Source organism: Achroia grisella, unplaced genomic scaffold (genome assembly GCF_030625045.1).
Source record: "Achroia grisella isolate CSIRO2021 unplaced genomic scaffold, CSIRO_AGI_Agris_v1 utg782, whole genome shotgun sequence".
Lineage (NCBI taxonomy): Eukaryota > Metazoa > Arthropoda > Insecta > Lepidoptera > Pyralidae > Achroia > Achroia grisella.
The window spans coordinates 2,121,121-2,142,998 of NW_026713022.1; the positions used below are offsets into that span (position 1 = coordinate 2,121,121).

The window sequence follows — 21,878 nt, forward strand, 5'->3', positions numbered from 1 at the left end:
AGTGCATATATTTTTAGAACCACAGGAGTTCCTTCGTATTTTTTCAAATTCTGAGTTCATTTTCATTATTTTATCAGATTTGATAAAAAAATAATGAAAAATGAACTCAATTGGTGATACCTATACTACTTGTTATGTATTTCCAAATAGTACAGAAAAACGAAACGCAACACATTCATTCAAGTCATAATTGACATTGATGTTTCTTATTTTGACATTTTGTGGTAGTTTTAATTGACGTTTATAAATTTATCAAATTTACTTTTGCATTAAAGTTCTCCAAAGTTCTCCATTGCGTAATTTTTCAATCAATACATACTCCATACATTTATTGCCGGTTGATTTTATTGTTAGATTTGTTTCATTTAACACATTTTCGTTAAAATGTTCACATCTCGTGGAGTTGGATCCGTAATGTAAATTTAATATTGCATATTATTAAAGCGTTTTTGTTATAAAATATTAAGAAAACTACGCGCTATATAAAAGTTAATTTTTATTTTATTTTCTTATTATAGCGTTATTTTCTTTATTAAGTCGTTTTGTAACTTTCCAGCCGTGTGGTCAATGCTTCACGACAGAAGCACACCCTTCCCCAACTGCCATACGAGTACAATGCACTGGAACCGGTGATCAGTCGTGAGATTATGAGCCTACATCACAGCAAACATCATGCTACTTACGTCAATAATTTGAATGCTGCAGAAGAGAAACTCGCACAAGCCCAGGCTAAGGGTAAAGTATCATGAATGATATATTCAGAATATTCATTTACTTCCATATTATGTAATTGAAGGTTACCTGGATAAGATCACTCTTAGCCACAAGGTCATCTATGTTTACTGTGTGATCTATATTAATACTGTTTGTAATTTATTTTAAGATAAATATAGTACGAAGATTAAGAGTTTAGAAAAAATAATTTAAATATGTAAATCATAATTTATTTTGAGTTACATTAAAAATCAAAAGTACATTTCTTTTTATACTATGATGAAATTTAGACTGGCCAGTAAGGTACCATAGCTTCATCTATCTATTATCTAATAGATAGGTGAAGGTATTAGTTTACCATATGGTAGACTAATTCTTATTTGTATGTTGTTTAATGCATAGTTTATTCTGGATTTTGTATGAATAGTGCAAAGAGCTGTACTGTAGTGTTACCTGCATAGTGTTGGTATTTACACTGTGGAGTCTTTAATTTCAGCAAATATAGTGTGCCAAATGATAATTGATTGAACATGTACAAAAAGTCAAAATTAACCATACAAAAATCATAGGATTTTTATATGGTTAATTTTGACCTTTTAAAACCAACTACTTGGTGCATTGACAGCAGCAGATACAAATACCCTAGTTGGTCTAATAAACACCATAAAGTTTAATGGTGGTGGCCATATTAACCATGCAATATTTTGGTTAAACTTAACACCATGCCAAACTCAGCCATCATGTCAGTTACTGCGAGCAGTGGAACAGTAACCTTTTTTCTTATTTGGTATTTAGAGTATTGAGGATGGAACTGTTAGTTATTGTTAGTATTAGGTGTCAATTATAAAGTATTATGTATATTACAGTATTTACCTTTTAGTTATCACTACATGGCTGTTTTAAAGAGAATGTCTCTATTGTAACAAATTACATAAGTTACCTATATGTAGAATTCATCTTTAGGGTGATATGTTAGGGTTAAATTATTTTTCATACCAATTGTATTTGGTAGTACTTTTATATATATATATATATATTTATAGATAATACCTATACATACTTAATATTTTCATCACTGTACTTAAAAGTTTTGGAAATAATAATTATATATTAAAATATCCTCAAAAATAGTTACAACAAGACAAAAGTAAATTACATGGAGATGCTGTAAACTTGATTGAAATCTAAACCAACTTTACAGACTTATAGATATTTTCCTTTAATTTATACATTATTCATTGTGGACATTTAACTAGTTAATAAAAGTAAATTATGTATTAAATTTAAAAATTCAACACAATGTAAATTGAAATTATGAAAAAATAAATGAATGAATGAATGACTTTAGGAACCTTATATGTAATGTATTTCTTCATGTTATGTGAAAGTGTATTTATATAATTATGCAGGTGATATACAAACAGTGATCAGTCTGGCGCCGGCCCTAAAATTCAATGGAGGTGGGCACATCAATCACACAATTTTTTGGCAGAATCTCTCAGCAAATGGTGGTCAACCATCTGATGCTCTTCTCAAAGCAGTTGAAAAGTAATATAGTTATATCCTGCATCTAAAATTACAGCATGCAATAATGTGCTATTCTATTTTTATGTGAATCCCATTCTATTTCTAACTTTCTTTCTTTTCTTTAAAAATGCACATAATTTGTTCCTATAATGCACACTGGTTTTATGTTACCTTTTAATACATAATTATTATACTGGCTATGATTGGTCTGTCTTGACATTGTTCATTAACATTGATAAAATTATTACCATTTCTTATTATCTTCATGCTCATTACTGCTTCTTAATTTTGCATCTAAAATATGTCTATAATCATGTATACTCCAACCTCTTTACTAACAAGTTATTTCTTAATATTAATTGCACATTTAATACTTTGACCTTCAGATTGATAAAAATGTTATTCTTTTTGGTATTGTTATGCTCATTCGTTTTCTGATACCTTTCATTATAATTATTTATAAATCATTGTCTTATTGTTATTGCTTATATTTAATATCATCATATTTTGTTTTTATTACTTTGCTTACATTGATTGGTAGTTTATTTTTACACTTAGATAATTTAGCAAGTTACGTACCTATGTCAGCGCAATCAATTTAAGCAGTAGAATATCTTAAAATTTATCCAAAATATTGAATCCCACAAAAAATACTAATTAATGCATATTATATAGTAACTACAACCTGTTATTATAGAAAAAGGAATGAAAAAATACAATTTGTAAAGCTGTTTTTGATACTAACGAACAGCAGTTTAGTTTTATATAAATATTTACTTACTTTATATATATATATACTTATAAGTAAAAGATAAATTAAGTAATTAAAAGTTTTTTACCTGGCAAGAGTGTAATACTTCATACTACTTATTTCAGGGATTTTGGTTCATTGGAGAATTTGAAGAATCAGCTGGCCACATCATCTGTGGGTGTGCAAGGCTCTGGCTGGGGCTGGTTGGGTTATAATAAGCAATCAAAGAAACTCGAAATAGCCACATGCCAGAACCAGGATCCATTGCAAGCTACAACAGGTTTATTTCAAAATTATATATATTATTTTATATATAATTATAATTACACAGTAATGTGATTGTTAATTTTATCTTTAGTAACATTATCACTTATATGCTAATAAAATTAATTAACCTAAAAGGAAAAGGCATAATGAGGCGAATAACACATTACCTACTAAACAGTAGTGAACTACTTTTACCTAATAATTTGTTGAACTTCATTTGGTAAACATATATACTAGCTAATATGTGGTATGTATGTATGTATGACAGTACTATTCCAGAATGTCCTGTTAAATATCTATCCTGTTAAATAACTATGACATACATGGTATCTACTATAAGTTAACTATCCTATATTGTATAATTTCCACATAAATGCAACCAAGACATCGGCAACATGCATGTGGCACCTAGTGTTTCAGGTGTCTATTGTATGTGGTAACTGTTTAACATAAGTGGAAAATATGCTACCATGGCAAAAAAGAAAGAAGAAAAAAGTTTTATTGTAATGTAATGAATATTGATACTATATTAGTATCAAGATAGGTTGATGTCAATTATATTCATTCTTTGCACTGTAATATCTCTACATGTTTATTGTGATAATTATATTAAATATTATATTTCAGGTTTGATTCCTCTGTTTGGAATTGACGTTTGGGAGCATGCTTATTACCTCCAATACAAAAATGTACGCGCTGACTACGTCAAAGCTATCTTCGACGTGGCCAACTGGCAAGACATCTCCTCCAGATACGAGAATGCATTGAAGTGAATACTATTGGCATTTTTACATGTAAAAGCTTTAATGATACTGCAATAGTCACCTAGTGAACTCACGCATTAGAATATTTTTATGTGATTCTAAAATAAGTTTTAAAAAGTTTATTTACCAAATGAGTGTTTTATTTTAATTATAGTATATATAGATGAATATTGTTATAGTAGATAGCAATATTCATTCAACTTTCCATTTTGTATCAAATTTTATTGGGCTGGTTTTCTATATTATATATTTCTTCTATACGACATACTTAAATTTTCTTATATTACATATTTTATTGTATACAATAACATTTAGCGTGGTGGCGCCACTATGTTACAACGTAATACTTGTCGCGTTCCGTTGTCTTCAGTTTTCTTTTTTACTCCAAACGCAACGTAAAATGAAACGTAATGTAATGACAGCTGGTGTCAAAGTCAGTAATCAAATTTGAAATTTGTACAAAGAAATCAAATATAAAAGTGAGTCTTTGTTATTAATCTCAGTGGATAAATAAATAAAAATTGTTAACCAAAAAATACTGGACAATTAATTGACTCTTGTGCTCTGTAAGATCTACTTTATACGTTTGGAAAGTGGTAAGTGTTGTGATAATTTCATAATAAATTGTTTTGTAAACTTACCTTTCTATGGCAATGTTATTGATTTTTCAGCGTAAGAAGTTATGATTATTGTATAGGTTTTAATTTAATATCAGCGATATAAATATATATGTGTGATAATTTTTGTCTATGTGCATATACTGTCATTCAATACACTCATTGAGGAATTCGTGTTTGAAGGTTCATAATTCAGTATTTTGTAATGGACCGACAGTTCTGCTCAGTGCATATCTGGGTTTACACTTATTTACATATACAGTAATTATTAAAGTCGCACATTTTATTTAATAATTATAGCCTATTTAAGTGAAATATCTTATGTGTATTAAAATGTACATACATATTGGCAAATAATTGTTTCTCTTTCCTCATTTTTCAACAAATTAAATATTTTCTTATTATTAATAGTAATGTTTTACATGTATTATATTATATTTTAACACTAAATAAATACGACAACTTTTTGTATTTCTATTAGGTTGGTCTTCATTTTTTATTCAAACATTATTGATTTTTTATTAAATAGCTGGGTTTAATAATATTCACATTTTCTACCACCCAACCTTAGCGAGTGCAGAGATACTTTAGGTGGTATGGTACTAAAGGTGGTTTAGTTCATTAAATAAAATTATATAATGTATTAAGTAGGTACAAGAATAGGAGGTCTTTAGATAGTTTGCCAGTCTGGACATAAAAAATATGTCATAGAGTAATTGTACATAAAAGAATATACTTACTCATTAGATTTTATATCTAATGAGTTGGGTAACAAGACATTAATGTAATTTTGAATTCTTCCACACACTTTCACACCCTTTTTTAAATCCCTATGATTTCTTGCAATGAAGATGCAATATGCTGATCATTTCATAAATTTGTGCATATGATACTTTTTAATAATTAAATAAACTGAACACAAACCTCAAAGTTATATAAATAGTAGTAGGGTATTAATATTATTACTTTTTAAAAGCCTTTATACTAATCACTATAGAGTAAACATATATGTTTATACCATATATTTATTCTGTCCTAAATACTACCTATTATTACTGCATTGAAAAAGTTCCCTTTGTTGAACCTGAAATTATGTAATTCAGACCTACCACAATATGCAATGTGGAATGTGTTATTCTAATTATAAAGGAGGGTGACTACCACAAGATATGTTATTAAATAGCAATTGTAGAGATAGGTCATGTTTTTATAGGGTGACCATATATATACATATTAAAAAAAAGGATGATAATGCAATGGTGACCTGTGAAGGATGAGCATGAGGTCAGGTCAGGTAACACATCGGGACATATACACCTACACATAAATTTATCACAATAATTTCCAGGGGGAACCTTATGGAGGTCAACTTGACAGTACATTGCTAGCTAGACTATTCCCCCTCATATCATCATATTAATTTTAGTTTAGCTTACCACTCATTATCAGTGCTATCATTATGAATTCAGTTAAAAAGTAACTTGTCTTGGTTTAGGGTAAGATCTATTTGTGAATTAGACTTCATTTGAATCTGTTCTGGTAGTTTTTGTATGTGAGATTGATTTATCTATCCATACTCACACACTGTTGCATATTATTCAAGGGATTAGTTTAATTTCACATTGTTAACAGTAGTTAACATAAATATATTTTTTCTACTTACTCAGTAGAGTAAGTAGAAAATATATGTTTATTTAGAATAATTAAAAGAATTTTTCTATTTTATATACTACACATTGTATCACAAGGATGAAAATAGACTATATTTTATAAAATAATAATAGCAGACGAAGTTTTGACTAACAGTTGCATATAAGGTTTTCCTTTGGTTTAGTCCTGCCACTATCTTTAAAATGCATGTAAAGTGTAGTTACTGTAGCGGCGATGGTTTATCGGGAACGGCGCCGCACGCTATACCGCCGACGGTGAATGCACTCGCAGGGGCTGGAGGTGAGGGGGGTACATCCATAATTTAGGTCCTGGTTAGTGTCTTCCCTATTGGAAATTTGTGGCTACTGTGAATATGGTATACTAACTGTTACCCACAATTTTGTCCTATCTACGAAATGTCTCATAATCATATGAATCATAGAATCATATCGAAATTTTCGATATGATTGTGAGACACACTTTTGTGAATTTATAATTTTGTTATGTATTGCATTGCAAGATGACACAAATTACTGTCCTAGTTACGGGATATTTGAAAATGTTGTACAGAAATAATGTTTTCATAGTTTACAGCATAAATAGCTTAAACAAACGGCAACCTAAATAAAAGTTTGAAAATAGGTTAACTTAATCATCGAATGATTGACCGCTGATTTTGCTTATTTAAAAAATGTGATTTCTATATTTAATTATGAAACAATGATGAGAAAGTTCTCTTTTCCGATTGACGTTTTTGGATGTATTACCAACCAAAAGGGTCAATCAAAACATTATTATATTGTTAACATTAGTACCTATACATTACTGTTTCTCAGCTTTTTGCCATTTAAACATTGCTTCCCAATTATTAAAAAGTGTTGTAACCACCTACTGCACCACGAAAAAAAAATAAGTTCATTATATTGATAAATATTAATTTATCCATGGTAACAACGTTACTGTTTCCTTAGTTTTTTGCCATTTGAACATTGCTTCTTAATTCATAAAAAACTGTTGTAATCGCGTATATACTGCAACTCGAAAAAAATATTATTATCATACATAATAAAAATGATAATTATCATACATAAAGCTACAGCAACTAGTGAGTGAGAGACAAGTAAAGAGTAGTGTAAAATACTGGCATTATGTTAATGTAGATTGTAATAATGTAGTTCGAAAACATATTTAAAATGCCATCCAGATCACCTGGCTGAATCGATGTCTTTCACGTTATCCAATCTACTCCCAGCTATGGTATTTCCGAACGATATAATATTGAAACCTTTTAGAATAGAGCATATTCCTTCCTGAAACGCAGACATATTACCTACTATGCTCCTAGTGTTGCGGGTGTGCACGGGAGACGGCAATTATATCTTATGACAATTCACACTGCGGTATCCAAGCTCCAAGCTAGCAGAGCTTTTGTTTTGAATACTGATATAAATGCATAGGTAAATACATACATAAAATACATAAATAACACACAGACCATTAAACAATCGTACTCATGAATACAAATGTTTGTACCGTGTGACGAATTGAACCCGCGACCATTACCATAAGGCGGTGTGCTAAACCATTAGACTACCGAGGCCGTCGGAAAAAATTACGTATTTACCATTAAGCAAGCTTTTTTGCCTTCTATACTATAAAATATATTTATACATATAGCTCAGCCTTATTCTCTACTTCGCTACCAGTGAATTAACTGGCAGCAATTACTATAAATTTTATGTATTAATATCCCTAGCAGCCAATAAACTTGGTTCCCAATCTAATATTCGCGGGTAAGCCGCTGAACCAGAATGAGGTGAATGGACTACAACGTTCCTGCCAGGAAATTATTACCTATCTCTGTCTATCTGGGAAATCGTAGAAATCGATATTCCTATGGTACTTATTTATATGTCTTTTAGTGTAACTATAAAATGTTGCAATAAAATTACAGGTCAAGAAGCATGACATCTTAGTCTTCTGGACTAGGAAGGTGAGTGGTGGTGAGTGGTATCACCGGTATCACATGATAACATGATATTATGATAACATTAGTGACATATATATGTCACTACTTCTTTTATTATTTGTTTATTAAAATACGTCGAACCTTATCATTTTTGAAATTGATAACCATTACTAATCTAAGTCTAAATACTATCAGTATTTAGAGGTTAAAATTAAATGTACGAGTGTAAAAGCTCTTTCACAAGAATTATATTGTAGTTTCCTTTGTAACCAGCTGTGTCGAATTTTGAGATGACTAAATTCAATGGGTCTCGAAGCCTTAGTGCAGTATTAAAACGAACGAACGAAAAACATATTTCAATAGATTTATGTTGAGGGAAGGGGATTTTTAGGAATGTCGACTAATGACTACTTCGCGGTTCCCCTTGGAAACTATCGTGAGAAATTCTTGGTGAACTTGATGGGCAGTTAGCCCATCAAGTTCACCAAGAATTTCTACCTTACCTGACGTCATGGTCATCTCATCATCATCCACTGGTGCCCCGCCAGCGTAAACCTTTAGCGTCTGCAGGGACACCATTCCATTATCATCCATTAAAAAAAATAGAATGTACATTTCTTACAAAGTATTGATATAATGTGCTGCTCTGCAAAGTTTAGTAACGTCCTAAGTTTCCACATAATACGTTCGCTGACCCGCCCCAAAACGAACTTCGTCATTCAGGGGCCATTTTCACGATATTCCATAAAAGTGATGATAAGATCATAGAGCATCTCAGACTTGTTATTTGTTACGTTACAAAGTTAATGCTTCAAAAATTTTTGCATTATGAAGCCAATTATGCATATCAAGATGGCTACATATGTAGATAATAAGAAATTTATGGAATGTGCTTATGTCAAAACTACATGAGTACATTCATATGCAATGTCCAAATATATGCATATTTATGTATACATATATTTGGACGGACTTTGTAGTCTGGTACACAGCTTTACTTTCGATGGACGTGGGTTTGATTGCTGGCAAGCTGCAGATATTATTATTATGTTTGTATCGGTATAATGTATATGAGTATAATCAAATCAAATTAAAATGTATTTTTGACAAACATTCTAAAACTAGTTTTTACTTCTGATGCTGAGATAAAGACGCATCATATTAGTTTTTTCTATATTTATAATGTAGGGTGATGTCTCTAGCTGTTTACTTTATATTTATGTTTATTTAACAGTAAAATGAATTTCAAAATCGGTTCAACAGATCCAGAGATTATTCCCTACAACCTCACACAACAGAAACTCTTTGTATTAAAATAAATACGAACTCTTATAATATTATTATCGATACATATGTAACCAAGCGAGTCTAGAATCTTTTACTTTGACATATTCTATAATTATAATTATTAACATTTGTTTAGCGTTGAATTTTTCACTTCATAACAAGTAGTTTATTGTTTACAGCGAGCCTGTCGAGAGTTGTACAGTGAAACATAATTCAGTTTACCCTCACATTCTATTATGTGGTGCGGACGCGTTGTCATATCGCGTGACAATGGACTGAAATATAATTTACAGTGTACCCCTACTACGAGTGCGAAATTACAAATTTAATTAATAACAATCCGTGTTAATTATGTACGTATTTATATACAAATCAATGAAATTGCAGTGTCTGTTTGTAATTTTAAATTATTTTATTTATATATATTTAAAATTACAATTAAAGTATATATTTTTCTGCTTGTCTGTCTGTTTGTCTGTTGTTCTTGCTAATCACTGAAAAGTCTAGACCAATTTTAATTTCAGAACTTTCACTATATATCATTATTTGCAATCTGCGATAGATAAACTTAATATGTAAAGTATTATTAGAGATCAAAAATCAATTAATCAGGCAGTCCTTATAACCACTCGCTTTTATACAAACTACTCTCTATACCTATTATAGTTCTCTAAAATTAAACTGGACGATGAAGGGAGTGGGATCTCAATATTTACATTGCCTAGGGTAACATTTACATTGCCTCTGTGTAATCCTGGCCCCGTCTAAACTGGAATGCATATTGTGTCTATATTTATAGCTTAGTATAGACTGTTTACCTTTTTATGAAGTTATATTGGAATGGAGAGTAGTTTTATGCGCTTGCAATAATATAATAATGTCCCTGGACAATCTACATAACGCCATCTAGTTCTAAGTATAATTTATATAAATACTTAGATATTTCTTTTGTAAATACATACATAATATATACAGACACTACTTGAATACAAATGTTTGTACCGTGCGAGGAATCGAACCCTCAGCCATCGGAAGTAAAACGCTGTGGTAAATCGTTAGAACACCGAGGGTGTCGATATTAGCTTTCGACTAAATATTAAACAACATCAATCGAGTTCGAGATGTAACCAAGTAGTACTAAGATAGGGTTGAATCTGTTCGAAGGTTGTTGATGTGTACATGACAGTATTTCGTGCAGCCTCCATTGTTCTCGAATAGAATAGGCTTTCTTCTTCCAGCTCTTTGTATCCTGTTGTAGCCGAGTTTGTACGGTCAGATGATTTAATAAAGAAGTGTGATTTAAATTGTTTGTTTATTTTTATTCAACATTAACATTATTTGTAAAAGAAATGTATCCTATAATTATCTTATAGTGCCCTAACAACATTTATAGATATAAATCTTTCCTTAATATTTACCGTACGTAGCAATGAATAATTTCGTAGATATAATAAATAAAACATAATATCTATGGAAATATTCATTCGGTTCCTAGACATTGGAAGTTGGAATTTCAATTTTCAACTCCAAATACGAGCAAATTCTTACTTTGATGGTTAGATTTATTTGTTCGAACACACATTATTTTAACCAATTTGGTACTTAGGCACTTATAGGCTAGATATGATCGTATTTTAATTACCTTATAAAGAATCACGAATCTACCTTCGTTATTATTAACATAGGTGTATTATATGTATGTAAATAAAATAAATTTAATAGTCGTTAATAATATAGTATGGTTTTTATATTACATTACATTATTGACTATGAAACATCTAAAATCCTATTGGATATTAAAAATAAACACCAAGTTGCTCTGTGAAACATGTGACTTTGCAAAGTTTATTTCCAATAGTAAATGGAAGAAATATGGGCGTTATACCTCTTATTGTCTCTGCCGACTCTACCGTGGTTGTACGTCGTAAAGTGGAATCGAAAGAGTGCATACGGTGTTTAAAACAGTCTACGGCCCGTTGTGAGTGTTTCGCTTGAATTATTACTGAGATCTGTTTATGTATACGTTTGTACATCGACTGGAGAGTATGGATGTCTGAATAACGATAAGGGCTAAAATAACCTCTAGTGAGGATGGGATATTGGATATAATTTCAGTTATAACGTATTTCTTTTTTTATTTACTTTAAGGGGGTCTTCCTATGTGACGGCCTGTTTTTTAGGGATATTTTAGGATTTTTTTCTACGACCAGTAAATATTTAGAGCTTCAAGTTTTTTATCATTTATTAACACATATTTGGACAGTATAAATATAAAATTTCAGCTAAAAATATTCAGTCAAACTAGAGTTACAGCGCTCTGAACACCCCCGCCTCGAAAAAAAGAGCTCCCACTTCCTCCACGATTCCGGCTGATCGGCTTATCTGAAAAAAAAAAAAAAAAAAAAAAAACGGCGTTTTAATTTGTAGGCTTAAAAGCACGGAATGACCTATAATCAAATGAATATAAAAAAAATTGGATTTTTGATAGACATTTGAAATAAAAGTTGCAAATTAGGCGTTTTTTTTTTTTTTTTTTTGCTATAAAAAAATCGAAGTTTTGAAAATTTTCGATTGATAATAGTTCATTCCATGCGTTTACATATATTGAGTGTGCCCTGTAAATTTAAAGTAATTCGGTCCAGCCGTTTCTGAGATACAATGGAGGAAAGTTTGAAAAACACAGTTTTGAGAAAAACGCGTTTAAAGTTTCAAGTCCGTTAAAAACTATTAAAATATCAACTTACTCTCAATCGGCGATGCCTGGTCCATAGAGTATTCCTTCCTCTTCCTCGTGAAACTCTTTTAAAGCAGATTGTTCAGCTCTTGAGTCAATCCTGGCTTGTTTAACGACATCACTTACGCGCCGCTCAGAGCGTAAGATTCGCTTTTCATCCCGTTTCTCAACATACGCTTGGGCTTCACGACCAACAGGGCATCCCATAATCGACATAACTTTTAAAATACCTTGAAAACCTTCATTAAAGATAATAACTGCTAAGTAGCTAGCAATTTCAACAACTTTATGAAGATGTTTAGGAGCGAAAGTCCAAATCAAAGAATTCAAAGATTACTGCTCCGTTGTAAATCTTCGAAAACCGGTTTGATAGCTTCTTGGACTTGCGGAATTAGAGGTGTTTATCGTGATGAAATATTATAGCTTCAGCCTTACGCCATTTACACCAACTGTCTTCGCCTTCTGGACAAAATTGATGCTGAGGGTTTTCATCAGAAGAACATTTGTGATAGTACGTTGCCCAAACTTCCTTTCTCATATCTTCAAGCGAATCTGGATGGCGTCGAATTGCTAATCCGTAGAATTTTGTAATTTCTTGGATAACTTTATCAGTAAGTTTACCTGCTCCTTTTCTGTTTAAGTCTGTAGAAACGTGTCTAAACTTGTATAAACAAATATATTAATAAAAGGGAGGCCAGGTATAAAGCCGACGGTACACAATAGGCCCGGTCTCTAACTGCCAACTCACCGCTCCGAACCGCTCTTTCTTTTACCTGCTGTATCTTTAAAACGACTTCGAATTTTCTAAAATCGCTTAAAGAATACGGTAGATTCTAGACATGTTAAGGGAGCATTTATGAAAAAAAAAAAATCGATTTTTTCAACCCATCACATAGGAAGACCCCCTTAAACGTAATTTTAATTTGTACAAGTCTAAATATATCCTATAACAAGCCTGATAACTAACCTTTGTAAAATGGAAACTTAAGTTACTAGATGTTTATATTGAACGTAAATCTAGTACTGATTCTTAAAACTAGGTAGGTATAGATATGTCATTTTCTTTGTAAATGTAGTTTCAACATATCTGTTATATATATATATATATATAATGTTTATTATTATACATGTGTTCTTTAATAAAATATATTGTTTAATTCTTTTCTTTAATGTATGTTACAAATATAGCATATTCTATCTATCTTCAATTTCTTTGACGCGAGGTGATTTACCCAAGGATGAAACAGACACACATATGAAAGCTACTGAATTGTGAAACTTCAACATATGTGCATTAGTATTCTTTCTTTCAAATATATCTTTATCCTTGTTATTTGCTTACAAAGAATCCTTTATTAATTTATATTAATTGGGAATTTGTGATTTGTTATATTTTCCTCCAGACAACTATTGAAGCACAGATATTGCATCAAAATATTACTTATTAATATATTTAAATAACTGACTCCAGAAACGCTGTTTTGCCATATAAATTGAAATCGCTATTAATTAATAGGGATTGATGCTAGATGGATGAAAATTTAGGGTTGTAAGTATTTTTAAAATGCCACATATAAAATAAAAAGAATTGTCCAAATAAAAAAAATATGTTAAGGTGGACAACCATTATCACTTAGAAAATAGATAGTAGCCGATTCTCAGACCTACTGAATATGCCTATAAAATGTCATAAAATTCGGTTAACTCATTTCGGACAACACGAAGGAGTATTGTAACTAACATTGTTACACGAGAATTTTATATATAAGATTATAACGTAAATGGATTTCTAAAATTATTATTTTCATAATAACACGTACTTATAATTAGCTACAAAGTACATACTAGAAGTGATATATGCTGTTTGAAGGTGAAATAACAAAGACTAGGTACTTTGAAATAAAAGTTGCTGGGAGCAACTAACTAACAATAAAAAGTTTAGTTTTGTCTTTGTCTAAATAATTAGTTTTGTCTGCGTTGATCATAAATAAATATGACTTATATACTTAAAGGCTGTTCTCGTTGTTGTAAATTTCATTTTAGACTAACACTAAACAGTATTACATAGATCAGCAAGTATTCGTACAAATGTTATAAATGCTAAAAATCCATACATCTGTTACCTTTTCACAAATAATCTATGTTCATAATATACATCTTCATATACATCTCTCTATCAAAAATACATCTTCTATCTTAAAAAAAGCAGGCGAAGTCGGGAAATACCTTGTAATATTATATACAACCAGAGAATATATAACTTATTCGTTTTTAATGACATGACTGAATATTATGAACGTACCGACAGCACTTTTTAACTAGTTGACTTTAAACTTCCTTGTACGTACAGTATGTACAGTAAATATACTCTATTACTAACATTTCTTTTGTTTAAATTCCCCGGATTATATATAATATTTTCAGGCCCCCGAATTTCATGATTAAGTGACCGACAGATTTCGATATAGATGTGATGATATTTATTTATACGTTGAAATTGTAAAATGAAATACACCCACCTAGCCATCTCCCTACGCCCCCCAGGAGGGCACGCCCCTATGTAGGGAAGTACTGTTCTATAGTCTAGTACATATATAGTACAGTCTGCACTCTAAATCAATACCGGGAACAGGCACTGATTGTGGAGTTTACCTTCAAACTTTGAGGTAGATTGGATGTCAGACTGAGTTGAATTTGTTGTTTGATATAGCAGTCTGAGTTGATATTAAATTCTTACGGAGCACACCCTTTTACTTAATGGTAGAAGTGACTTCTTTGCTGTTCTTGTAATTCGTGATGGCCGTTGTTATGCTTATGAATAAGGCAAGCTAACAGTACGCCTTTATTTTATACTACCTACCCACCCCGGCGTCGCACGGGTGTACATGTATTTTATATATAATCCTTTTTGTATCACTCTATATACAAAAAAAAATCGCGTCAAATCCTAGAATACACGATAAACGAATTTTGATGAAACTTTACAGTATTATAGCTTATATTACTGTAAAGTTTCATCAAAATTCGTTCAGTAGAGTTGAAAGAATAAGAATGAAAGTGTAACAAACATCCATTCATCTCTACTAACTAGAAACTAACAAACTTTCGCTTTTATAATATTATATCAAGATTAATTTGGTTACCTGCAACCAAAGCGACTATGACTACAGATTAAAAATATCAATGAATATTCCAAATAATATATATCTACCGAATTTTAGTCGTTCCAATAAATTGTGGAGATTGATGTACGTAAAGTTTCATGTTCAAGTATAATTTTCTGTTATATTTTATGTCGGATAGCAAGGTAAGGTGATTTGCCGGTATTTGGCTGACGTCCAATATATTAAAACTTTTACGCCTACAGTACAATAAGTTGCACTGAAATTTCAAAGAAAAAATTAATATGAAATTTTCTGTGAAATATTGTCCTATTATATTATTAATTAAATTAAATGTAACGGTTAATGAGGAGGATTACGTGATACCTTCATAGCGGGTTACTCGGTTATCCCTAAAATCCCGTTTTTTTTAAGTTAAGGAATTGTTGCTATGTATATATTTTTATTAAATTAGGTATATTGCGAATGTCTAATTTTATATAAAAATAATAATAATAACATAAGAATTATTAGTATTATTGGAACTTGGTGATTAAACCCAGCCTATCTGTTTGGCTGTCTGCTAAGTATCATTGATATATAGTATAAGCAAGGAATATTTTATTCTGTGGCAACATTATTTTGATTGTGTATATAAAAAGCAAAACTAAAAAAACTGTAAACTTCCTTCCTCTTTGCATAAAACGAGTGCTTAAAGGAAATTAAAGATCTAAATCTGTTATTGGCAATAAAACTAACACTATCAATTGAATTGACAAAAATTATTAATTTGTCTATAACGTTATATACTCCGTTACGTACATTTATAATGTATAATCTGTAGCCGTACCCATTTTTATTAATAAATTAAATAAAGAATGTGTCATTTATTCAAATCTTTTCAGATGAGTTATAATAAGTTGCGTTAAATAAATTTGAGGGCATCGGTGGTCTAGCGGATTAGACATCGCGTTACAGACAGACAGTACAAACATTTATATTAATGATTATTGAGTATAAGTATTGGTCTTGGATGTTTCCTCTGTGTATTATATATATGTATTTAATAAAAAATATAATTATATCAGTGTTTAGTGCCTATAACACAAACTCTGCTTGGCTTGGGACTGGATGGTGCTGAATAAATTGTTTTTCTGGGTTGTTTTTTTTTATTAAATAAGACCTGTAACTCTAAATATAATATTTAAATATTTCATTTAAATATAATGAGTTACATATAATTTGCAGAATATAAGTACCAAATAATTTGCAGAACATTATTATAAAATAGCCATGTTTGCCGTAATGGTTTCTGGACTAAGTGTAACGCCCCGTTTATTGCTCGTTAAGAAAAGTTGTCGCTGTTGTCTGAAAATGGTATTTTCAACCAATTGCCAGAAGGAAAAGATTTTACATTCAACTGTATTATTTTTTTGTCAAAATTAACAATCAACAACTCTTATTTATTTAGAAAAAGTAATAATTGTTATTACAATAAAGCAGAAGTTATTACTAGTTAATACAGAGTCGTCGATATTTCATGTATTCGAGTCGCAAACATTGTTTACTTTGTAGGCTGTTTTGGTTGGAGGGTAATATATGACTATGAAATCTGGGCAGAAATAACCTCTTAGTCTATTTGGCAGTTTGTATTCACAGAAAATTCTTAAAATTGTAATTCTGAACAACATTAATTTAAAAGAACAATACGTTTCTTGTTGTAATGAGTCTGCGTTCAGAGTGGTAGAATAATAATATATGACTATTTAAAAGAGCTTATATTATTTATTTGAATAAACATTATTTTTATTGCTCTATTTCTTTCTGAATGGCAACGTACGAGTGGTACTATGAGCGTTCAAAGATTACGTGATGTTTGTTGTGCTAAGATAAACGATGGTTACCACATAGCATCAGATGGCCTGTAACATTGTCTGCCATTCCTCATCTCAATCAAGATACAGACACAGATAATGTTGATTGTTATAATTTTTGATCATTATATTCAATATTTTTTTAATAAACTGTTAGCTACTATAGGAAAGCTACTATAGTTAATATGCACTACATTTTTTTTTCTAGTATTTACACTATTAACAGCTGGTCATAATTACAGTAATTACTTTTAACATAACTATGAATTACATTACCTTCTGTACTTCCTGACAACATTCACGTTGTCACGAACGTGCCACTTTTCTAACACCTTCAAAAAAGTTACGCTCGTAGATTAATAGAATTATTTATATTCACGTCGTATTCCAACTGCACGGGGGTGTAACGTTTCGTCTGACGCGCATTATCAACAGTGTTGCCAACAATGTTTGGGTAAGTTCACCAGTTACCTAAAACCAACAAATTTGTGATAAATTCAATTAAAATATTTCATGAAAAACATACTAGTTTTTAATTCAAAATTAACTATAAGAATGTTATTTTAATCACCTTTTCTTTTATTGAATTGAATGTAAAGTAATAACCATTTTAAAATCATATTTTTAGCGGAGGGTATAAGTCGTGACAATAACGAAAGTTTACTATTGAGTAAGTTACTCGATTAAGTACGTTTATTTTTCATATAATTATTTTGGTGAATTTTCAAGCTATTATCTACCACTTGTATTGTTAAAACCACTAAGTTGGCAGCACTGAATTATCAAATTTCCATTACATGAAGCTCGCCTAATATACGACGTTCGTCCTCTTCTCTTAAAAACTTTACCGGACGTGCGGTTCTGTTTTCGTATTTATTACTACAACAGTTCGGCACACAGCATACTATACTGTATTTCGTTAGTATAGCGTCGCTTTTGGCAAGTGTGGTGGTGGTCGAAAGTCTGAGGTGTCGTTTAGGGAGCTTACTCGGGTCGCGTTATTAGAGTCTTGTCCTTCTTTATTGGAATATACGAGGGGCTCGATGCCACCCCTCTCCCGGATGGTAAGAGGCTGTGGTAGGTTTACGGTATGTATCGAGTGACAGCGGATGGATAAGCTGTTTGATGATTAACGTCCATGTATTAATTTTTATCTATCAATTTCAAATATTTGTAATAATTTATATTTATTTATTTCCTTTATTTATTTCCTTATTATTAACCTTCATCAGCTGTTGTGTTTGTGTGCGTGTGTGTGCTGCATATACACGCATGCAATCATATATATATGATTGTCAGTAGTATTTTTAAAATATGAATAAATCTTTTTAAAGTTGAATTAATAATAGTATTCATAAAACATTACAACACAACACAACTAGATTCTTCAGTAGTTTTAATGTAACAGTTTTGAGCTAATCTTATACTTCACATTAGGAGTTCTTTCTAATGAATACAACAAAAGAAAAATAAACTTGCACCTCTAACTCAACTTTCTAATATATGTCAATTTATTAGTTGATATAATAAATTTACTTTTATATTTGTACTTAATCTATTTAATGATGATAAGCAACAACATTAATAATACATACCGTGAATGTAAAATGCATTATAATCTTGACAATTTTTTCTCTATTTTTATTTAATCCTTAATTATTCTATTTTATAATTATGGTAATTATTAGTCTAGTGCAATTAGATAGAGAATTTTAATTATAATAATATTCATTATTTTACTCTTCCGCTTATAGTCTCACCTTACATTGCAGAGCAATTCCTGACTTGACGTCTAGATCGAGAACGTCAATCTGCTTCTGTATCTTCTACCTAGGAGAAATAAAAAAGATCCTGACATATGTTTGTTATTATTTATAACGATTTATAAAGGCCGAGGCTGTCAAAAATAAAATAAATTTAGTATTTATTTTATATGCGATACCAATAACTATATAATACCATACAATTTTAGTTAATTAAAAGTAGTATTTCAGTATGCATCATGCATCCTAAAATACTAGTGAATTATAATTTTTTGACATGCGACATTATTTAAGCGTTCTTGTGAAATGTCTAGCATTAATAGACTTAACTAGAATTAATTTAAAATAGTTCCTATTGTAATATTATTATATTACTACTTTATTACGTTGTGATTTGGACTACAAAAACTCTAGTTACAAGGCTAGTAACGTCCCGCTAGGCTTGTAACTAGAGTTTTTGAAAATCATTCACCATTACTAATAATGTGCTACAGAGTCCCGTAATATGTCAAAATTTTTAAATGATTTAAAAAAAAGGTTAAAGAAGACTTTCCTTTACAATTGTAGAATGTAGTTGTAAAATTGTGTAACCTAAATAAAGAATTTTGGAAATGTTGGAATTTTTTGCGCGTTTCTTTTATTTTTAAATCGATGCTACGCAAAATTTAACCACTAGTGATATCTTTATAAATGTTATTGAAGTCTGCTTTTTTGTGGCTCGAACACGGTATTAGCATCAGTTCATCAAGTTTGTTCAGGTAAAATTCTTGCCTATTTTTGTGATACGTGTAAAAATGCTTATATGAAAATACAAGTCACCTTATTAAGTTACTTTATGTTCCATAAACAGTGTATTTTTGTTACTAATCTCTTAGTTTTATATGCAACGTAGCCTTGCTACGAATGTGCTACGTTGCTACGTAATGTCTACTCTACAATGTAGCGATAATTTATAAGATTATTCTGCGACGCTTACGTAGCTTCTTTTAGTAGTAAATACATGTAATTCCATTCTCAACTAAGAGTTATTTATATTTGTATTATAAATGTGAAACAGTGTCTGTCTTCTGTCTGTTTGTCTTGTCTGTACTTTTTCTTAGTCTGTGTCTATCAAGAAAAAAAAACAACAGTGGGCAGATCGTAGTAATGTAGTATATTTGAAATATTTTTTTAATTAATACTTACTGGCTATATCCAACACATAAAACGTCGCATTTTAATTTTTTTTTGTTTTTTAAATAAGACAAAGAAGTTTTCGAGTCACTTATACACATGTATTCTTTTGAAATCGCTACAATCACTAATTGAACTAACATACATGATACTATTGGTATATAGCGGAGCTATAACTCCTTAACACCCTATTCCAGTCACGTGCGGTACTAAACTAGATGCAGTTTGCAGACATTTAGTTGACTTTACAATGTACTAGCAGTACTAGTGACTCGCCTCGGCCTCGCACGGATGTACACTGTATGTGACAGAGGTCGTATTATATTTATTATCATTATATTAATACGTGAGGCAAAAACTTTGTACACTGCTTTACGACAATTGCGCGAACTTAGTTTATATAGAGAAGGAGTGCAGAATGCTTATATTTATTTAAAATGACTATATATTAAAATTACTTCAAATGTATAAAAAATCTTTACACACATTACCATGTATTTAATACATACAAACTAAAAAGTATATGCGCATATACTTTTTAGTTTATTGTTAAATTCTGTGGTCAAATTGAGAAGACTAATATTATTAGTCTTGAGTGAGTGCGAATATATCATCCTTATATAGAAAGATAATTACTTTCCAGAGAAATTACAGTACCTAGTTTCACCTATTTCAGCCGCCATGCAGCTTGCTGTTTCGATTCTTGAGTGGAAATAAGGCAGTGAAATTACAGAATAATAGCAGGGCAACACATGAGCGGTAATATGGGTGTCACGTGATGTCCATGTATCATATATAGGCTTACGATTAACAATTATGACCAGGTGGGCTTCAGATTGTTTGCTATTCAAATGACATAAGTTTAGAAATTTCCGCAATTCAGCGTCCGCTCTCATGTCATTTTAATCCACAATCTTCTAAAATATCAATTATGTCTCCTTCCAGAAGATATATTAGCTTCATTATCTTGAAATACTGTACGGGAAATTTTCATAGAAAATATGACAATCCACGACCCTGTCTTAATGAGTAACATAAATATTCATTGAGAATAGAATTTTCTTAGATATTTTTCACATATATTAATACCATATGTTAAAAACCAGGCTCTTAACTTGACTTTGTGAGTTACGCAATAATTTATTTTGCAATAAGGATTCGTAGGCGTGTTGGGTTCGTCTGAATTTTAATTTACTTCAAAAAGCTTTTTAGTCCGACTGTATTATAATGTTGTAATTGCTTGACATAATCGCTGAGCTGAACATATTTAGACTATACTTTTTTACAAATCTGTACAGTAATTTCGGAGCCTACTCAATGCAAACAGTTAATTCATACATCTTTAGCGTCTTTATTGTTACCGCTATTATTTATGTATGTGTTCGTAATGTAGCTGCAGCAGGAAAGGATGAGGATGAAGCAGGAGGATGAAGTGATAAGTCCAATGATTGCTACTTACATTATGTATATTAACAAAATATTTACAATGAATATATAATATTAATACAAGATTTAAAGACAAAGAAAGTATCGTGAAAAAGTTAATAGGTCTTTTATGGGAATAGGTATAAAAATTTACAATAAGATACCAAAGGATATGTTGGAATTACCCTTAAATAAATTCAAAACATCTGTTAAATCATATAACGATTACTTGAATGACGAGTGTGCATGGCAATAGTTGTTC

At 30.6% G+C, this 21,878-nt stretch overlaps 2 protein-coding genes across 2 annotated transcripts in view; both read left to right on the top strand.

Moving 5' to 3' along the window:
- The first annotated feature begins 287 nt into the window (after positions 1–287).
- LOC131851189 (superoxide dismutase [Mn], mitochondrial) lies at positions 288–4,132 on the top strand. Its single transcript, XM_059201637.1, has 5 exons — positions 288–416; positions 557–735; positions 2,124–2,262; positions 3,118–3,272; positions 3,887–4,132. Exons 1-5 carry the CDS (start codon positions 385–387, stop codon positions 4,030–4,032), a joined length of 651 nt encoding a protein of 216 aa, XP_059057620.1. The 5' UTR covers positions 288–384; the 3' UTR covers positions 4,033–4,132.
- Positions 4,133–4,454: 322 nt separating this feature from the next.
- LOC131851367 (kinesin-like protein unc-104) overlaps positions 4,455–21,878 on the top strand; it is a 114,268-nt gene continuing 96,844 nt past the window's right edge. Inside the window, exon 1 of the transcript XR_009357876.1 lies at positions 4,455–4,619. The gene's annotated coding sequence lies outside the window, so the exon portion shown is untranslated. The remainder of the gene's footprint in view (positions 4,620–21,878) is intronic.

Coding starts and splice junctions, on each gene's coding strand:
- LOC131851189 (XM_059201637.1), top strand. CDS start 385: ATGTTCACATCTCGTGGAGTTGGATCCGTAAT. Junction 736..2,123: donor CGCACAAGCCCAGGCTAAGG/GTAAAGTATCAT, acceptor ATAATTATGCAG/GTGATATACAAACAGTGATC. Junction 3,273..3,886: donor TCCATTGCAAGCTACAACAG/GTTTATTTCAAA, acceptor ATTATATTTCAG/GTTTGATTCCTCTGTTTGGA.